The 19,609-nt window shown below is 41.9% G+C and overlaps 2 protein-coding genes across 4 annotated transcripts in view; both read right to left on the reverse strand.

Annotated features, from left to right (window-relative positions):
• On the reverse strand, positions 1-7,602 carry anxa13l (annexin A13, like). Of its 3 annotated transcripts, XM_089008005.1 has the most exons (12): positions 7,443-7,602; positions 6,275-6,350; positions 3,020-3,114; positions 2,769-2,939; positions 2,605-2,638; positions 2,377-2,456; positions 2,006-2,074; positions 1,276-1,377; positions 1,129-1,204; positions 885-997; positions 673-819; positions 1-193 (listed from the first exon to the last, which is right to left on the reverse strand). In XM_089008005.1, the coding sequence occupies exons 1-11, from the start codon at positions 7,455-7,457 to the stop codon at positions 700-702; spliced, it is 951 nt and encodes a 316-aa protein (XP_088864131.1). In that variant the 5' UTR covers positions 7,458-7,602; the 3' UTR covers positions 1-193; positions 673-699. The 3 variants fall into 3 exon arrangements, with proteins under 3 accessions (XP_088864131.1, XP_088864132.1, XP_088864130.1); XM_089008006.1 differs by having other exon boundaries at positions 1-819; positions 2,769-2,936; XM_089008004.1 differs by having other exon boundaries at positions 1-819.
• A 3,262-nt stretch (positions 7,603-10,864) lies between these two features.
• The window catches only part of LOC148891569 (metabotropic glycine receptor-like), a 29,333-nt gene continuing 20,588 nt past the window's right edge, over positions 10,865-19,609 (reverse strand). Inside the window, 7 exon segments of the mRNA XM_089008975.1 lie at positions 10,865-11,596; positions 11,598-12,389; positions 12,458-13,014; positions 13,346-13,589; positions 15,212-15,358; positions 17,318-17,423; positions 17,926-18,064. Of these exon segments, the coding sequence (XP_088865101.1) occupies positions 11,450-11,596; positions 11,598-12,389; positions 12,458-13,014; positions 13,346-13,589; positions 15,212-15,358; positions 17,318-17,423; positions 17,926-18,064 (2,132 nt within the window). The 3' untranslated portion in view covers positions 10,865-11,449.

Raw genomic sequence — 19,609 nt, forward strand, 5'->3', positions numbered from 1 at the left:
TTGAGCTCGTTTTTTTTATTTCTGTGTCGCACTTTGCATGTCAATACAATACACAATTACAGTAGCCACTTTCTTTTCAATAACATATGTTAGCATACATAGATTTCAGCGAGAGCAATTATCTGGTTCAGTGTTATCTTACCGACAGTGTCTAACCATCCTAAAAGCACCGATTCTCCAGTGGTGGGAGTGCCTGAAATTAGAAAGTAAGCAAGGATGTGAAAAAAATCAAGTATTAAGATTGCAATTTGTTAACTATGATTAAAGAGGGGTGAAAAAACAACTGGGAGACAGTGTGATGTGTGCAACTGCAAACAACACAGATTATGAATACAAGAACGCTATGTATAGTTTATGTAAATATATTCAAGTTTCTATACTCAGTCAAAGTTGCCAAAAACTAGTTGCTGGATCGACATCGGGTTACGGCAATATGAAGCCTTCCCACCGAATGTCATCATAATGGAGACCCCGTTAAATGGCAGTTAACGTGTGGCAACGTTTTGATTTTTTGGTCCATGCTGCAAAAGACGCGCGAGACTACGTCACCGAACATCAAGCAAATGAAGACTACAACGCGTGCGAAGACAAGAGACCGCTGACAATGACCACACAGTGTACGAGGGAAATGGGTTGGGGTGCTTGGAGGAGGTAGAGAGGAAGACACATGACTTTGTTAAATAAGGCGAGTAAAGTGTCTTAGTGCAAGATCTCCAGGAGGAGACGTTTGAAGTCCCCGCCGCACTCGCCATCCAAGGCGTCTTTTAAGGTGACATCATACTTTTCCAGGTACATGTCCTTCACCGTTTCCAGGTCAATCTGTTGGACAAATGTGACATCAACTCATAGAAGTAACAACAATATTTTCACACTGTATCACGCACCTCGGAGCGACCCACGATCATGCGGATGAGCGTGCCCTCGTCGGTGCCGAGTCCCTTCATAGCAGCGTTGAGGCGTCGCGCAAAGTATAACTGGGGGTTCTTGGCGCACCGCACTATACAAAATTTGGGGCAAGAAAACATCAGTATCACCACTGTCATGTTTTTCACTAATATGTGCCTTAGTAGTTTTATATTTAGTCTTTGGAAGTGACTGATGAGACTCCACCTTTATGATTTTGCATACCTAGAGTGACGTAACACTCATTGAGAGTCCCCGTTGCCTCTGAGTTAATCGTGTCCAAAATGTCGGTACCCGACAGCTTAAAATAAAAAAAGACACGTGATTGAAAAAGTCAAATGCCGCTCCGGAACGAGTGTCCGCACCACTTACCGCCTCGTAGGCTTTAAAAGTGGCCTGAAGCTGCATGTAGTTCCGATGCACGAGGATGTCGCTGAAGGTCGACTCATCCGTGCCAAACATGCCTTCTCCCGCCTGGTCGTTGCAATCAGAAGAGAGCAGGAAACTGTTCATTTTCGATCTGGAGCTCATTAAACTCATTTGGACGATATTGGTTGGAGTTCAGGCCGTTTCTGGGGTTATTTGTTCGGTGGCTGGAATATGATCGGGGACAATGATGCTTTAAAATGCCAAATAGTGATCTGCGATGATTAAAATCTTGTTGAAACACTAAATTGGGTGTTCACCAAGTGGGTCTCAATGTTTTTAGATCAAGTACATAAATAATTACACAAAACTAATAAGCAAAATAATAAATTCCATAGATACATAAACAAACAAAATAAACAAAAGTACAAACATAAATACAAATAAACATACATGAACAAATAAATACATTCGGAAACCACCATTATTTACAAAAAATACTTTGGATGACCAAATATTGAACATTACTACCTCCAGATGTGCAGCAAAGTGTAACAGAGCATTAACGCTGACCGTAAATGTGACATTTCCACACCATCCTCCCGAACAAAAAGCAGTAAGACCTAATCTATATTGGAAGAAAGGTTTACCAACCATCCCGAGCTCACATGCGCCTAAACTTAATAACAGATTCAGAGGGGGAGCTGCTTATTATCAACGCGTTTTCAAAACGTACCTCAAACAAAGACGTTGCGTCCTGTTCGGCTAAGCCCTCATCCACCTCGAAGCCTTCGTCTCTGCCCGCCTGAGGACAGATTTGATGATGAAGATCAAGAGATTTTGCAACAGGGGATTTTGTCAGTTTTCACAGAGCGAATAAAGGGGTGGGAGCGCGCGAGGAACAGCGATGGCATGCAGGCAGAACAATGACGCCATGTGTCGCTCGATATCCGAGTAGGCGATTAAAAGCATGCAAAGCTATTGTATGAACGTTATCTCCAGGGAGGTGGGGGGTGCAATCCAGACATAGGCTTCCTCCTCGTCCATTTTGAAACACGACCTCAAAGTATGACTCTGAGTGATCAAAGTGGAATTAAACGTGGTCACCTGCAGGAGCGAGATGAGGAGGTTTCTCACGTCGCCACTGGTGTCATCTTCGATATCGGCCTCCAGCTCACGTTCATGCACTGCAAAGTCCTTTGATACTTTATGCTCGGCAAATAGTGCAATAAATGTGATCTGAATTAAAATAATTATACATATACACATACATATATACACACACACACATTTGAATGGACGAATATGTTTACAATGTATCCAAGGAAAGCTTACCTTGGGCATATGCCTCTTTGTAACTGATAATGTCCTGTTAGGAGGGGGGAAAAGTGAGAATATCGTAACCGAATATCAGACCAAGTTCGTTTCTTGGTGCGTCGAAAGCATACAGACTTTCTGTTGCTTCTTGGAAATATGAAACATCAAGACGTTCCACAGACCTCGTTGGTCGCCGTGCACAGGATCTCCACCAGCACGGCTTCGTCTGTGCCCGCCCCCTTCATGGCCTTCCTCAGCTCCTTGGCGAAGTAGACATTGGGGGGGTCCAACATGGCCACGATGGCGTTCTCAAAGCTGCCAGTCAACTCGTTTTTCAAGACCTCCTCCAACTCCTAAGCAAACACACTTACTATAGGGCGCGCTGCACCGCCGTGAAACTGGACGAAGATGACGAGGGATGGCGGGCACTCACGTCGTCGTACTTTTCAAAGTAAGCCTTCTTGATCTCGAGACGTTGAGCCGCCGAGCGATTGGCCAGGATTTGAATGATGGTTGCTTCATCCGTACCTGCAAGGAGATCAGTTTTATTCAGTCGCATGCAACCTTCACTTTAATCGTGTACCGGTACCTCTGTTTTTGTAAAGACGTACGTTTACGTCCTCGTATACAGTACGGTTAGGATCCCATTAACCAGGGGTGCACAATCGATCAGTCGATTTCCAAGGTACTATTGGTAGATCGCGTGACAAGGTGATGTGACATTGTCATGAAGTAACGCTATATAAAAAAGTTGAGTTGCAGACTCAAATAGACTTCAGGCTATCAGCTAACCCTTTAACTTGATTGAACCAATCAGATGACATCTCATTATTTGATACACTGCGTGCCCAAACAAAGCCCGAGTGTTGTAAAGTTAACAAGCTAGCCCAGGGGTGGGCAAACTTTTTGACTCGCGGGCCGCATTGGGTTCTAAAATTTGACAGAGGGGCCAGGCCAGGAGCATTTGGAGGGAGTGTTTGGGCCGGAAATACTCCGAACAAGTTATGTCCATAATTTATAAAATCACTTCAAATGACTTCGACTGTGCGTATTTTACAAAGATTCCACAGCATATAGCTATAGTTTACGTTTTAAGACTTGCGCTGAATATATGAAGTCTTGTTTTCGAGTTGATGACGATCCCCATGTGACGTCACGTTTGGACCGCCCCTGACCGAGAAAGCGACATACAATGCATTTTGGGTACTTTGTTTGGTCTGAAAACTTCGTGTTAATCCGTGATGATGGCGAAATTAGAAGGAAAACACATAAATAACGCCATGGTGAATCGTTGTGTGTTGCACCAAGACAACTACAGTAAAGTCTCGTTATATCGATATCGGATATATCGATAGTCCCGGTTATATCGATACTATTTCTATGCACGCACGGAGAAAATTACATGCAAACAGGGTCGGATATATCGATAGTCCCGTTTATATCGATATTTTTTCAGACTCCCTTGAATATCGATATAACGAGACTTTACTGTATTTGATATTCGCTGACACAAATTCCCAGCTGACAAATCAGCCCATTTCCAACGGCGCTTGGGCGCCATCTTCTGCTTTTTCTGGGTGCTACATTGCTGTCATTGACGGCTCGAATTGATATGGGAGGACTCCTAGAATCAATTGCAAACATTTATGCTTTCCTCTTCAGAAGAACAAGAACAAGAAAACATCTTCTCCGAATCTGAAGCCATTGTTTTGATTCTCGAGCAAGGCAAGACGTCTTGGCGTGACGTCACGAACAGAGGGGTGGGACCTTCTGAAACTGACCATTTCCGGATTCATTTTGAAGTCATTTTTATTGGTGTTTTTCATTTAACTAAAAATATCAGCCTGCCTGATTTGGGTATTTTAGATGCTATAAAACGTTTTTCTGATGTCAGTGGGAAACAAAAACAAAAAATGGTGCCGGTTGTCCTTTAAATGTAGTATGTACAAACCTCATAGCACAGTAAGAACACTACAACCCAATTTCGTAACTGTCTTTCAAATGTGAAAAATATCCCTGATCAGTTAATAAATTTGTCTCAAGGAATATGGCCTTTACATACTATTTCGCAGATACTTGGAGGAGGAAATGGAAATAGATTAAAATAACATATGCACTGTGATTTATCAAGATTGCGTCTGTTTTTAAGTTTCCATCGAAGGGGCAAAGTTAAAGAAATCAACATTTATTGAAAAATGGAATCACTTTCAACATTCAAAACATATTACACAACGAAATATTCAAGCTCAATAATACCTACTTGTGTTAAATTCCGCCAAATCATAGATGGTTTGTCCTGACCGCGCGCTCAACAAACTCCTCACTGACGCTCTCGCCTTCACGCGCTAACAATACACGTGTACCGTCGCCGAGCACACAAACAGACTACCTGCAGTTGAAATTTGCATACTCGGCTCGGCAGCCAATCAGAAGCCTGCTTCTTTCTTCCGGACTTTCGCAAGCGTTACAAAGTCGTGCAATTGCATGTCATTTTCCAAAATAGATGCACAGAACCTCAAACTAGAAGAAAGATTCAAAAGAAGCTAACAACATATGTGACGCTACAAAATGTAAATTTACATTAAACCGTGACTGTAAAGTGTACGTGAGACTTATGAAAGGGGCTTAGTGGCTCGTAGGAATCAATGCAAACGTTGCATTGTGCACCACCGTGATAATCGACTACTGTAGCAAAATTTACAGCCATGCGCATTTGCTGTAAATTAAGCAAGGTAGCATTTGTAGTTGGTGCATTCTTGATTTAAAAAAAAAACTTTATACTTTGTGACAATGTTTCTTAATGGGATTGGTCTCATTTTGCTTCAAGTTGGGAAAAATGGGGCAGGCAACTTTTCAGTTATCTGCCCTGTTGTTCGCTAGCTTTTTGTCATGAGTAATAGACACTGTTTGTACTATAATTTGGGCAAGTTCGGCGGGCCGGATTGAAAAGCCTAACGGGCCGTATGTGGCCCGCGTGCCGCAGTTTGCCCATGTCTGAGGTAGCCATCAGCTACATCCTAATTTTTCCACTCTTTTTCCTCTTAAACGCAAGATCGGGGATAAAAATGAGTGGGGGAGTTTGCCCAAGTAAGAAGAAAAAAAGTATCCCTTTCATATGGAATGTGATGACTTTTTTTCAAGATTACATTTTCAAAGTGCGTTTGTATCATCTGCTGTACACATAATGTTGTGTTATGCAACATATGCGGTTGCACATCAACACATGTTGCAAGAATCCTCAATAAATATAATGGGTAAATCCTTTTGATTTGGTCATTTCAAAAGTAGCTCCCAAGCTGAAAAAGTGTGAGCACCCCTGCCATAAACACAAGAAAGAAGCAATGAGCAATAATCATCTGGATGTTATACAAAAAATTAATTAGGGCAGCTCCAAGAAGCTGCTCTTGTCATTAATGCACACTTTGGCTTCCTCAACAGCTGTGGCTTGTCCTCTGAAGGCCAAACATAATCAGCCACTTGAAATAAATTAATCTGAATATGTCGGCACACTTTTAATCGTGATCCCCCCTCTTGTGTGGTGCGCTTGTTAACCAAAATTCCCAACAGGAGCAAACAACTACTCGCCTTGAAATGAACAGATTTTGTTTCACTTTTGAACCGAGAAGAAATCTGACATGCTTAAAAAAAACAAATGAATGAATGAACGTCTCAATTCCAAAGTACTCACCTAAACCTTTACATGCTTGTCGAATGGCCTTTATATCAGCTGTAACATCAAAGTCCTCGAACGGGACAACCGTGGGCTACAAACAAGAAGGGATCATGAAAATTTCTTACTTGAAGTCTATATTAACCGGAAGCCGTTTAAAAATATCGAAAAATCATCAGGGCTTAATTGTAATCACATCACATACATGTCAAGAAATTGTGCATTTACAGAGACAAATCTTGATGAGAATAATTGAAGTCACTGCATTTTTAATGCGCAATGGTCCAGATATGCACTTCATCATAATTCAAATTTCTTATTTTTATTTATTATTAATATAATATATTATTTTTATTTATTTATTACAATTTTTTACAAGGACAATTTTTGTGGGTGGGGTTGAGCTAAAACATCTCAGGTTGACTGCGACAAATATAGTCTAGCATTATCATCTTTGTCGATAAATGTCAATTAGTCACGATGAGTTTTGTAGGTTTTTGCCATCCAAACCATTTCCGCCTGGGAGAGTTTTTAAAAAGAGGAATTTTAATCCCATCTGAAACCGGACGAGGTCTCGTCATTGGGCGTGACATTCATCCGCTTGTAGGCTGGTGCAGCCTTGTACTTTGCTGAGTCATTGCCAGGCGCACCCATCCCACTCCTCTTTGGTCACACAATGCGGCATTATCGATTAGACCTCCTCACAAATTCCAAATTGATGCCACTTGCATTCTTATAGTGGGTAATTCATCTTAAAAAAACATTTGAGGAGAAAATTATATGACACTCCCTCCAAACATATGTTACATAAAAGCTCAGAATCCAAACCTGAGCCATAAACACTTAATAAAAAATAGTATCCTGCGGATGCCGATGCAAGAGGGGCACATGTCTGGGTGGTGGGATGATAGTTTGGGTTTAAATTCGTTAAAAGTTTCAATTCGGGCCAGCTGGAAAAGTGCGTCGTTTGAAGGGAGTGGTGTAAACGTCCTCCTAGCGCCCTCTTGAAAGTACCAGAAAAGCCGACAATGTTTTGCCCCACGAACGGTACATTTTACCTGGACATTAATTTCAAAAAGATGCACATAAGAGTCGCCAAAACCAGAAAAGCATGACATTCTTATTCCCTTGGAATGGATCGACCTTTCGACTTCAACTACTAGTTGACATCGAACAGTTTCCTTACCTGCACGTTCCCCATGACGGTCCGGAGCAATGTATGTTTTTGCAAAAACACAGCAAGAAAGGTTAGGAGTGTGTTTTGGGTCGGGAGGCTGTGATGAAGATAATGATGAAGATGAAGAGGAGTGTCAGGTCCTGCAGAGTGGATCAGCCCTGTCCGGTACCGGCGGAGTGACGTCACCACCACATTAATCGACGTAGGGGGAGAACAAATACACACAAAAAAGCAGTACACTTGATATACTTTTAGCCTCATCATGTTTTGAAAGGGAATTTCAGCAAAATTATACTATCTCGGAGGGATTTGATGATGTGCCCTCGTTTTATCGCCGTTGTATTTACTGTACAAGCGATGCATTTTGTTCTATTTTTCCACAAGAGGGAGATGTTGTACAGCACCCCGAATGTGAAAAAGAATATTTATAAAAGTTTACAAAACTGCTTTGAAAAACTGAAGAAAAGAATCACAATATATCCCAGTAGAGTATCGGCGAAAAAGAATTGGAGCATGTGATTATATGACGGAAAATGGTTTGTTTAAGACCAGTCATACGTAAAGCGTGTGTATGTATATACGTATATATCTTGCAGGTATCGTAGGTTAGGTCTCATCTAAGAATCTGAAGTTCTAATCACGACGGAGACGAAAGTAAAAACAATACTAAACATCGTGATTTACACCGCGTTTTTACAACAGCAGCAGCTGAATCTAAGCGCTTGACAAAACGGTTAAAATAAAATTAAAAAACAAAACACAGAACATTAAAACGGAATATAAATGCAAGAACAAATGCAGCGACACAAACTTACAGAAGTGGAACGAGGAAAAACCTCGACGGTGAGGGAGCTGATAGAATGAAGAGAAACCGGCAACATGCGAGATGGGAAGGACGGCAGGTGTGACTAATGAGCAGAATATCACTTAGATGAACGTGAAAATGGCGGTAAAATATGCACAAAAGCACACTTTTCATGAACAAAATAATAGCAACACAAACTACAAAAGTTAAGTGTAGGTAGAGATTTGGGTAAAAAAAAAGAAAACGACCAAGATAAAGTAAAAAAAAAAAAAACAACAACAATTATGATGTCATCAATAAGTGAGACAGACCGGTGACCAGTGAGTTTTAATAGAAATATTTAATTCTGAATTGACAACAGTGTATTCATTATATATACATGCAACACAATATGAATATTCCGGGATAGATGGAGGACATTGATTCGCTGTGGCGACCCCTGAAGAGAAAAGCCGAAAGGAAAAGAAGAAGAAGACACTGAATATTCACAAAGAAATACTTTCCCATGAGCGCTGAAAAGAGTCTGCAAACATTTCGGAATGTAACCCAAAAATATATTTTTTAATGGACAAAACATGTGTTTAAAGGTTGATGGGGGGATTAGTGAGAAGTGAATGTTTGACAAGTAAAAAAAGAGTGGGGGTGCAAGTTCAGGAAAATATTTGTTACATCTGTGCTGTTTTCTGAAAGCTCGATGAGCAGAGAAGATCAGTTCTAAAATTCACTTTGAAACACACCCTCATCTTCATCATCATGCTGTGAAGAAAGTATTTGATTAGGATTCACACATTTTCTATTTTATATATATATATATATATATATATATATATATATATATATATATATATATATATATATATATATATATATATATATATATATATATATATATATATATATATATATGTAACGGAGTTGTACACTTAGATTATTAAATTATGAAGGAAGTGACGCAAAGGCGCACAGTGTGGCACTATCGTCCAAAATTCTTCATCCCGGATCATCACTACAACCCCCTCCTTTCACCACATCACCCCTGTACTCCAGCAACTCCACTGGCTACCGGTTAAACATCGTATCGAATTCAAAATACTTCTGTTTACTTTCAAAGCCATCCATAACCTTGCTCCTCCCTATCTTTCTGACCTGCTTCAAATCTCTGTTCCCTCTCGGTCCCTCAGATCCTCATCCTCCCTTCACCTCTATGTGCCCTCTGCCCGTCTCACCACGATGGGATGCAGAGCTTTCAGCCGCTCTGCTCCCAAACTCTGGAATTCACTCCCACCCAACATCCGTAATATTGACTCCCTCCCTATTTTCAAGGCTCATCTCAAAACCCATTTGTTTAAAATTGCTTTCAATGTCTAATTCTCTCTGCTATTTTATTATTTATCATTTTACTTATGGTTTTATTGTTATGTGCTGTGTTCTATTGTTTTTGTTGTAAAGTCTCCTTGGGTGTTTTTAAAGGCGCTTGAAATAAAATGTATTATTATGTCCCGCCCATAGTTTGCAGAACAATCTCGAGGAGATTCAGGTTAATCACAAGACGAAACCCATGCGACTTCACCCATCCCTTCTGCCATACTGTGTTGCAGAAATAAAAGAAATAAAAAGACACATCCACGCGTCTCGTCTTCATTAATACGGCAGCATCGTGGAGATGAAGACAGTCACTGTTGTGACATCCGTCACATTGGTGCCGTGACCCGGATCACAAGTGACCCTCCACTTCGGACCGGGACCGCGATGCTGCACAGTGTCTTCATCCCATCACTCGGTGGACGGTGTGTCGACCCCCGTTTTGAAAATACATGGAGTGTGTTAATTGTCTGACCTGCTGTTTTGCAATTAGTGTGCTTTTTTCATGTACGTGTTTTTGTGTGTTAAGTCTCAGAATGAGCTCCTTACATGTAACAAGTAGCACGCCTTTGAATGAGTGTGTTGGTAGAGGTAGAGGCTTCCCAACCGTGTAACAGTTGTGTAGTGTAATCCAGAGTGGTGTAGGTTGTACAGAGGGGAATGGGCAGGTTCAAGCTGAGGCCACTTATGTTAGTGGGGACAGAGTTCCTTCCCAGACCCAGTGCAGTGCATCTACGACGAGCGCACAGACCCTGACACACCGGCGACAGATCCCTTACTCCAGTCACCTGACGTAGTTGGTCAGATGACTGACATAATTCGACAGCATTCTTGTACATCCTTGCCCGATAACCTTGTCTATTTTGCCTGTTGGTCTTTCTGTTGTCTTCCGTGTGTATGTTGCCTCACTTCTGCATAATTTAAGGGGGGTGTATGTAACGGAGTTGTACACTTAGATTATTAAATTATGAAGGAAGTGACGCAACGGCGCACAGTGTGGCACTATGTCCCGCCCATAGTTTGCAGAACAATCTCGAGGAGATTCAGGTTAATCACAAGACGAAACCCATGCGACTTCACCCATCCCTTCTGCCATACTGTGTTGCAGAAATAAAAGAAATAAAAAGACACATCCACGCGTCTCGTCTTCATTAATACGGCAGCATCGTGGAGATGAAGACAGTCACTGTTGTGACACCCGTCACATATATATATATATATATATATATATATATATATATATATATATATATATATATATATATATTGCATTGTGAATGTCTCGTATCTTTGCTCCCCCAGGTAAAGCATGCATCGTTTTCCAACAACATGACTGGAAGAAGCATCCGCCGTTTTTGTGTGTAAAAAAACAGGAAAAAATACACGTGAGATCCAAGTTCCTTTGTGTCAAAGAAGCGGAGGCATATCATGGGGGAAACGTAGAACGGCGTGCAAGCAAAGTATTAGATCAACAAACACTTCCGAACAATTAAAAAAATATTTCACCTGTGCTGTATGTTGCGCATAAATCACATTTGACAAGAAAAGTTGACTGGAACTTGAACAACAAGAAAAACCAATCCCACTGCAGCGTCATACTTGTGCACATATATACTGTACCGTTTACAAGCACTGACAAAATGGCTACCTCTCCCCCCTCTGATTGTGGCCGTGCTGTGTCCCAAAAAAATTTGGTTCAACGTCTCCTAATGTCGTTTTGGCAAATTGCCACCGTTCTTGATGAAAAGTGTGAAAGCAGGCCTTAAAAATGGTCGCTAACATCTTTTTAGTTCCTCTCAATCCAATCATTTCAAAGACTGTGACGACAATCGGTCAACGACGGCGGTCCTCAAGCTTTCTCTGCCGGATCTTGGTCTTCAAAGTCCCAGGGGCAAACGTCAGCCATCTTTGGAGTGCTACTGACTGCCAGTTTATGAGATCTCTCCTTCTTCCTATCACAGGAAGTTTTAGTCTGACCGGAACTACTGTTGGAGGCGTTCGATCTCACGGGCCCTCCTGACCTCTGCCACCTCCGGGTCTCTGCAGGAGCTCCTCCTGCGCTCAGAAAGCAACCCTCCGCAGTCGCCCGTCTGACTCACGCGCCTTCTCTCCGACGGCTGCTTACCGGAGGAGCTCCGTCGTTCTCGGTTTTTCTCCCTGCCCATCTCCTTCTCCGCTTTGTGGTTGGACGAGCAGGAGCTTTTCCGTTTCTTTTTGTGCGCTGAAGGGCTGTTGCAGATCTCCTGCTTGGGTGAGGGTGGGCTATTGTAATCCCACGGGCAGATCTCGACCATCAAGGAAGGAGGTTGCAACAGGCTTCCCGTGGACTTGGAGTAGTCCGAGTGGAGTGCCTTGGGCTTACCATCCGTCGGCGTGACGCTCTTTTTGCGCCGGATTCTTTCTGGGGAAATGGCCTCGCCGAGTCCGGGCTGCTCCTCAAAATCCCAGGGCCTGACATCTGGCTTGAGAGGCAAAGGCGACCTGGGCGCGCGGGTTTTCCGCGTTTCCCTGCTTTCATCCCCTTCCCCTCCTTTGTCCTTAGAGCGTCGTGTGTTGGAAGGTGAGCGCCCCGTTTTCAGTCTCTGCCGAGACCGTCCGCATTTGCCGAGTCCTGATCCGCCACTCCCTCTTGGAACTGAGTCGGTTTCATCCGGGGCGATGGATACGTGCTTCTGGGTTTTGGCTTCAGATGGCGTTTGAGGCTCTTCCATCTCCCAAGGAGAAACCTCAGAGACGTCGTACAAGTTCCTACCGGTTTCGGAGCAAATGGACGGCTGGCTACCGCTCACCTGAAACCAAGCAAGAAAATTAGTTCACACAAAATGACCCCAGAGTACGTCACCCGTTTGCGAGGTACCTGCTGCTTCATGATCCCCATCTTCATATTTGTCTTGGAGTATTCTACCGACTGGCTGATAATCATTTTAGGAAAATGTTCCGGGGTCTCGTCCACTTCTGACAACATCCTCCCCTCGTGTCTCTTCACCCCTTTTTTACCCGCATCCTCCGTACTCTGTGGTTTATTGCTGAGCCCCGGCATCTTCTCCTTGGCGCTGGCGATCACACTGAGAGACTTTTGCATGATGGAGGTACGCAGGTGCACCGGTTTCTTTTCGTGCGTTAAATTATGAACGCTCGCCGACTTCCAGAAGAGGGGAACCGATTCGGTGGACTGTGCTGGTTCCAGGTTGGAGGGTGGCGCGACCGTTTCCGGATGTTTTTTGCAATGCTTGCGGCCAATGAGGGAACCGAGAAGTGAACCTTCTCCGCCATGACCCCCCGGAATCGTTTTGTCCGTCGCTGCTGAGCCGCTTTGACTTCCACGTTCATCACCTTGGTCGCAAACGTGATCGTAGCTCAGCGATTTCTGCAAGCTCGAGACTTTGTTTTTGAGGGAACCTTCTCGAGGTTTTCCTGGTTGAGAGATTAACACAGTGGTGGTCAATCAATAAATTACCTGGAGGTGTCCGTATCACGCATTTTTAATCTGTTTTAATGTTCGCAAGTCATGTTTTAGCAGAGGTGAGCCATCAGGGCCTGCAAGGCCTTCTCTACTGGCCTAAAATATCTGAATCACAGACAGGGAATTATATTTTGTCGATGAATTCTTATTAAATAAGTCCAAAGTGTCTTTCAGCTTCCACACTCCCAGCTAATTGATTCAGACGTAGCACTACCGAAGGCCAAGGAGTGACATGCATGGCCCGACACTGCGTTTTAGGGACAACATCTCTTCAGATCTCACCGTGCTGATTGGAATCCAGGTGGTTTCGTCTCAAAGTGCCGCGATTGCTACCGTGCTCGCTGCCATCTTCTCGGCTACACTGGCGATGTATGTGCATGGTCTCCGGGATCTCCGTGATCCTTTTCATCAAGGTGCGGCCGAGGCCCTTTTTGGAATTGCGTTTCTTTTGCAGGTGAGGGTTGTTGGCCAGCATCTTCTTGCGTTTGTAGACTTCTAGCTGGGCGTAGAGTTTTTTCAACTCATCCTGAGAAAGGAAACCGTGGCTCAATCAAAATCCAAATGTATTTTTATAAAGGAAAGAATACAATACAATACAATACAATACAATACAATACAATACAATACAATACAATACAATACAATACAATACAATATATATTGATTTATATAGCGCTTTAACAACAGCTGAAGCTGTAACAAAGTGCTTAACATTTACAACTATCATGTACAAGAAATAAAGCAGTCACAAAGATACAGTGATACATTGTCTTACGAACTTAATTGGTTCCCAGTCAGAGTGTGTAAGGTGAAAATATGTATCTCAAAAATTAATTTCCCATAGGAAACCATTAAAATGAGAATAATCCGTTCCCAGTTCCCCATAAAACATAATTTTGTACTTTCTAATTTTCTAAGCCTTAAACCTACACAAAATATACCTTATTTTATGTATTATAAATGTGATATGGTATTATAATTAAAGAAATAAACTGTACAGTATAATAAAGTCGTTTTATTTACCTTTGTGATGGTCGTTGATGGCTTGATGGAAAGGATAGCTTTTTGCATGAAGTGTCTCAAGGCGCTCTGGGTTGCACATCTTGGAAGTTGTGATATTGCAACATCAACAGATGCAAGCAGACACACTAGAAACATCATTAATAGCTGGTTCCCTTGCTTGTCCTTTCATTTCAAATTGAACTGATGGCTAGTGCGGGTTATTTGTGGAGCCTGATTGATGGGTATTTAACCTTGCAGTCTACACTTTGCCTTTAAACTATCAAAGTTGAAACGAGCCCAAATTTCACTGTTTTCTATCCCTGTTGTCTCTCTCTCTCTGTCGTCTGCCTGTCTCTTTGATGTTTAAACCTCCCCTCACTGCTGCGTTCTTGACCAATCACGTGGCTTTAACCAAAGACAGGGGGCGGGGAATAGGGACAAAAAAATGTTGGCAGCCATTTTCTTTTTTGGAGAATGGCTTCACTCTCTCTGTCTGTAACCCCCCCCCCCACCACCCCTTCCACTGCTGCGTTCTTCACCGATCGTGTGGCTTTAACCGAAGACTGGGGGCGGGGAATAGAGTACCAAAACAAGCCGGCTGCCATTTTCTTTTAGGAGACGGGCTCGTTAGCGAACGACACACCACTCATTGTGGCAGCTCCGTGTGTATCCCGAAAAATAGTTTGTATGCCAAGATAAAATTTTCATAAATTTAACGTTCGTAAACCAAAAAGTTCGCCAGCCAAGGGGTTCGTAAACCGAGGCATCACTGTAGTATAAAGCACCAAATAATGAAATGTTTCTTTAATCATGAAACAGATCCTAATATCTATGGGGTAAAACAACCATTCGGTCGACCGATTCTAACAAACTCGAGGTGGGGCGGCCAAATCCGCCGGATAATTTTATGTGGCCCACAAAATCCATTTCCATGATGCTTTCTGAAAAAAATATTGTCATATGTAATAAATAAAATATATTTGAAGCGTTTATCTGTTACCGAACGGGCGCCAAAATGTGGACCGCGACAAAAAATGAGTTTGACACTCTTCTATTAAAGCTGACATGACCAATCCAAAATTATTTGTGATTTTGAAAACCATTTTCAATCCACTGACAAAACGTGGCACACCAAAAGTTCCTCACCCGTATGTCCTCAGGGTCCAAGCTGTGCTCACTCCAGGCTGAGGTGATGCTGTTATTGAGGTAAGAACCAGACCTTCCGATGTCCAGCTCCTCTTCATAGGCCTCCGTGGCAATATCATCCCGAGCCTGAGTCCCTTTTGAAAAGAACTGAGAGGGGGAAAAGTACCAGGGAAATATCAGCGCATGGTTCCAAAAGCAAAATATTTACCCAAGGAGCACTTCTTGAGCTTGTAATGACGTTGTCCAAATTATCCATGAAGGCAATTTGAGTTGTGACGGCCATGAAAAAAAAAGAAAAATTCCTGCACGAAATACGTTTAGGGAGATGGATGTTCGAAATTTAATGCCCTTGCCCCTCTGAAATTAAATGTGCTCTATTTCAGTGGTCTCAAACTCGCCGCCCGCGGGCCAAATGCGGCCCCGGGAAGAATATTTTGTGGCCCGCCTTGATATGAAAGATGAATGTTAGTGCGGCCCGCATGATTGATATGAATGAAACTTGTGTGTGGAGCTGAACAAGTAGGCAAGAGAAGCCATGTTTAGTTCATGTTCAAAATGTTCTTTATGTTAAGTTAATGGTTAAAGAACTGTGAATACAGAAATTTGAAACTTTATTAAAATAATTAGTTTTCCTGGTTTTTTTCAGTCGTCTGTATCTGCCTTATGATCATTATAATTATTTTATTTATTTATGACTGGTTAATTTATTTTTTTATTCATTTTTCCATTTATTCATTTAATTCATTTTTTTGTGTGTTAAAAATAAAGATTTTGAGAACATTGGAATGTTTTATCTGTGATTTTCTTGTGGAAATCCTGATGCGGCCCAGCCTCACCCAGACTCTGCCTCCAGCAGCCCCCGGCTCAATTCAGTTTGAGACCCCTGCTCTATTTAGACTAATGAGTTATTTCTGCCCATAATAATGACTAAGCACACAGACAATGTTATTCAATATTAGAAGAAAACAAAACAAAACCTTGTGAAGACATTTCCTCTGAAATTTTACGTGGTCGATGATGCCCCGCTCTGTCACGTTTCGGTTTGCGACCAATGGGTGGCACTATAGGGCCCCGTCTGCAGCTGCATAGGTGTTGGTCGTTTTAATCAGTGGCAGTGTAAAGGACTCCCGGAACAACCATTCAGTGGGTCACTCAGTCGGGTCACTTTCTGTTTCACCCTGTCAGGTTTGTTTCATCTTATCATGATTTACGCATGGTTTTGTTTGCTACTTTGGAGCTTTTTGTTGTGATGACTTCGTTGTTTGAAATGTTGTTCCTGCTGACTTTATTCAAAACAATTTGTCAATTACACCCTGTTTCTCCCTCTTGCCCGTTTTTTGGGGGTCCACCACCGCCTTGTTAATCGTGAAACTCAGGTGGCAAACAGTTGCGCACCGTTATCCCCACCCTACTGCAAAGTTGGGGAAACATGCACAATTTTTCAAACATATATATTTTTTCCCTATATTTATTTACAATTATAGAGTGTACTGGTCATTTCAAGCTAGAAAAATAAACAATAAATAAATAAATACATGAAGACTCACAAAAATTTTGGACAGTCGGATAACACCCCTCCCCTCCCTTGAGTCATTTAAATAACGGCTCCGCTTTTCACAGAATATCAGTTGCACAAAGGCAGCGGATGAGGGTCTCATTATTTGGCTTTGCAAAACAACAAAGGGAAACTGAAAAGCAGACGCCTTGTGAGCTTAACAAACTCCCGTTGTGCTTCGTTATCCCTGCCTGCTCGACTGACTCGAATGCTTGATGAGCCTAATTAAGACAGAATGAAAGAAGCGAGAATGTTGACGGCGTACCGCTTTTATCACGCAGCAGGGCGATTAAATGTTTTTCCATCAGACGTAAGAGATTGCGTATAAAGATGCCGATGGGAGTGCTTCGCAAAATTACAATCATGACTTACGCCATTTAAATAGGATGTCGTGACGCCTCTCCACCAATCACGGGAATATGTTACGATCCGACAAAACGGCTTAAAATCGGCTACGAGACACAGCGTCCAATGGCGCCACGGTCACGCATTTACAATCTGCTGCATCAGGCTTGGAAACAGTTCATGAACTGCACATAATGGAGTGATACCTTTGGAACGAGAAGCAATGCCACAGTCATGGTGACGGTAAGGTGAGTGTGAGCGAAGATGAGCATCAGCATCCAGTCGGGGTGAAGGCCGGGAGCTACGGAGAACCTGCAGGAACACCCAGATTCTGTTCAGCCACACTATCACAGTTGAAAGCTACAACAGTGTTTCTCTTCTCTTCCCATGTTGACTGAAAACACAAAAAAAAATTGGCCCACAGCAAGTCAGAGACCGCAAAGTCACTCTTATATTTTTTTCAGGAGGAAGCCACGAGTAGCAAACAGACATCTAGCAACACATTGTCTGATTGCCACATTTACAGTAGCGCACACATATTTGTCTTGGGCGGTACGGCGGGCGACTGGTTAGCTAGCACATCCGCTTCACCAGACACCGGATGCTCCGATAATTCAATAAACGTTGATAAATTTGTTTTGGGGACGCTTTACTTTAGATTTGCTTTTCTGAAACTTGACTCTTGACACTGGAGAAGGCCCCACAACGTGAAGATGCGGAACTCATGCTAGCATGCATAAGTGACTCGCGGAATGGCGCCAAACAAGTCTGATCAGTTTTTTTGAATGGATCGTTGGCGGTTTTCTGCACCAACCTGATGATGTGGAAAACGGCTGATAGGAGGAGCTCATTGTAGATGGCCACCGCCATGTAGCGTGGTTCGTGAAAAGCTGAGTGAATCGTACGGACGGCGTAGCACAGGTAAACACCCCACAGTAGGAATAGCAACTCCGCTGGGAAGCAAAAGAAAACTGGATTTAAATGGAAACCCTTCCCACAGGATTTGGTCTATTGGTCAAATATATTCTGTTAAAAATAAATAAATAAATAAATAAATAAATATGCGGCCATAAACTAAATAGACAAATAGATATAATAAATAAATAAACAAGTGAATAACTAAATAAACAAACAAACAAATAAATAGATACATACCTAAATAAATACATCTGTGGCCATAAATAAAGAAATAAATAGATAAAGAATTAAAATATGCAAAATAAATAGATAAATAAAGAAATGAGTGAATAACTAAAATGGTGGCCTGGTAGTTGAGTGGTTAGCACACCGGCTTCACAGTGCAGAGGTCGCCGGTTCGCGTCCCGGTCCGGCCTCCCTGTGTGGAGTTTGCATGTTCTCCCTGGGCCCGGGTGGGTTTTCTCCGGGTCCTCCGGTTTCCTCCCACACTCCAAAAACATGCATGGCAGGCAGATTGACCACTCCAAATTGTCCCTAGATGTGAGTGTGAGAGTGACTGTTGTACGTCTTTGTGTGCCCTGCGATTGGCTGGCAACCAATTCAGGGTGCCCCCGCCCCCTGCCCGAAGACAGCTGAGATAGGCTCCAGCAACCCCCGTGACCCAAATGAGGAATAAGCGGTTCGGAAAATGAATGGATGGATGGATGGAAAAACTGAATAAATAAACAAATGAATACATATATTTGTTTGTGGCCATAAATAGATGAACAAATAAATAAATAAATAAATAAATAAATAAATAAATAAATAAATAAAAAGACAAAAAAATGAGTCAATAACTCAATAAATAAACAGATACATAAATAAATATATTCATTTGCGGCCATAATTAAAGAAATACATCTGTGGCCATAAATACATAATTGGATAAAGAAAAAAAATGGACAAATAAATGAGTGAATAACTAAAGAAACAAATAAATAAATACATGAATAAATAAATTCTTTTGCGGCCATGATTAATTAAATAAATACATCTGTGGCCATGAATAAATTAATAGACAAAGAAATAAAAAAATAAATAGACAACTAAATAAATGAATGAATAAATAAATAAATAAACTATTAAACAAACATACTATAAATAAATAAATAAATAAATAAATAAATAAATAAATAAATAAATAAATCCCTTTGCAGAGTGACCGCTGGCGTGTCTGGCTGCCGCTGCTCACCCGCAGAAAAACTTAACCTGTGTCCCTGAGAGAGTTTTTAAAGGCATGAATGAATTAAATATATCACTATTATTATTATGATTTGTTGATCATTGACGTTTTTTTTAGCAACACACACAAAATAAAGATTTGAAAGCTCCAAGTTAAGAGTTGGTGCATTCGACCCACACGTCTAGGAGGATAAGCGCTTTGGAAAATTGATGGAAGGATGGACGGATGGATGAATGGACAGAGGGATATTTCTTTTCCCTCAGTGTTCCCTCATTGGCAATTTTAATATACAGTAAAGTCTCGTTATATCGATATTGGTTATATTGATAGTACTGCTTATTACGATACTATTTCT

Source organism: Hippocampus bargibanti, linkage group LG11, assembly GCF_051943395.1.
Source record: "Hippocampus bargibanti isolate YZ-2025 linkage group LG11, ASM5194339v1, whole genome shotgun sequence".
Classification (NCBI taxonomy): domain Eukaryota; kingdom Metazoa; phylum Chordata; class Actinopteri; order Syngnathiformes; family Syngnathidae; genus Hippocampus; species Hippocampus bargibanti.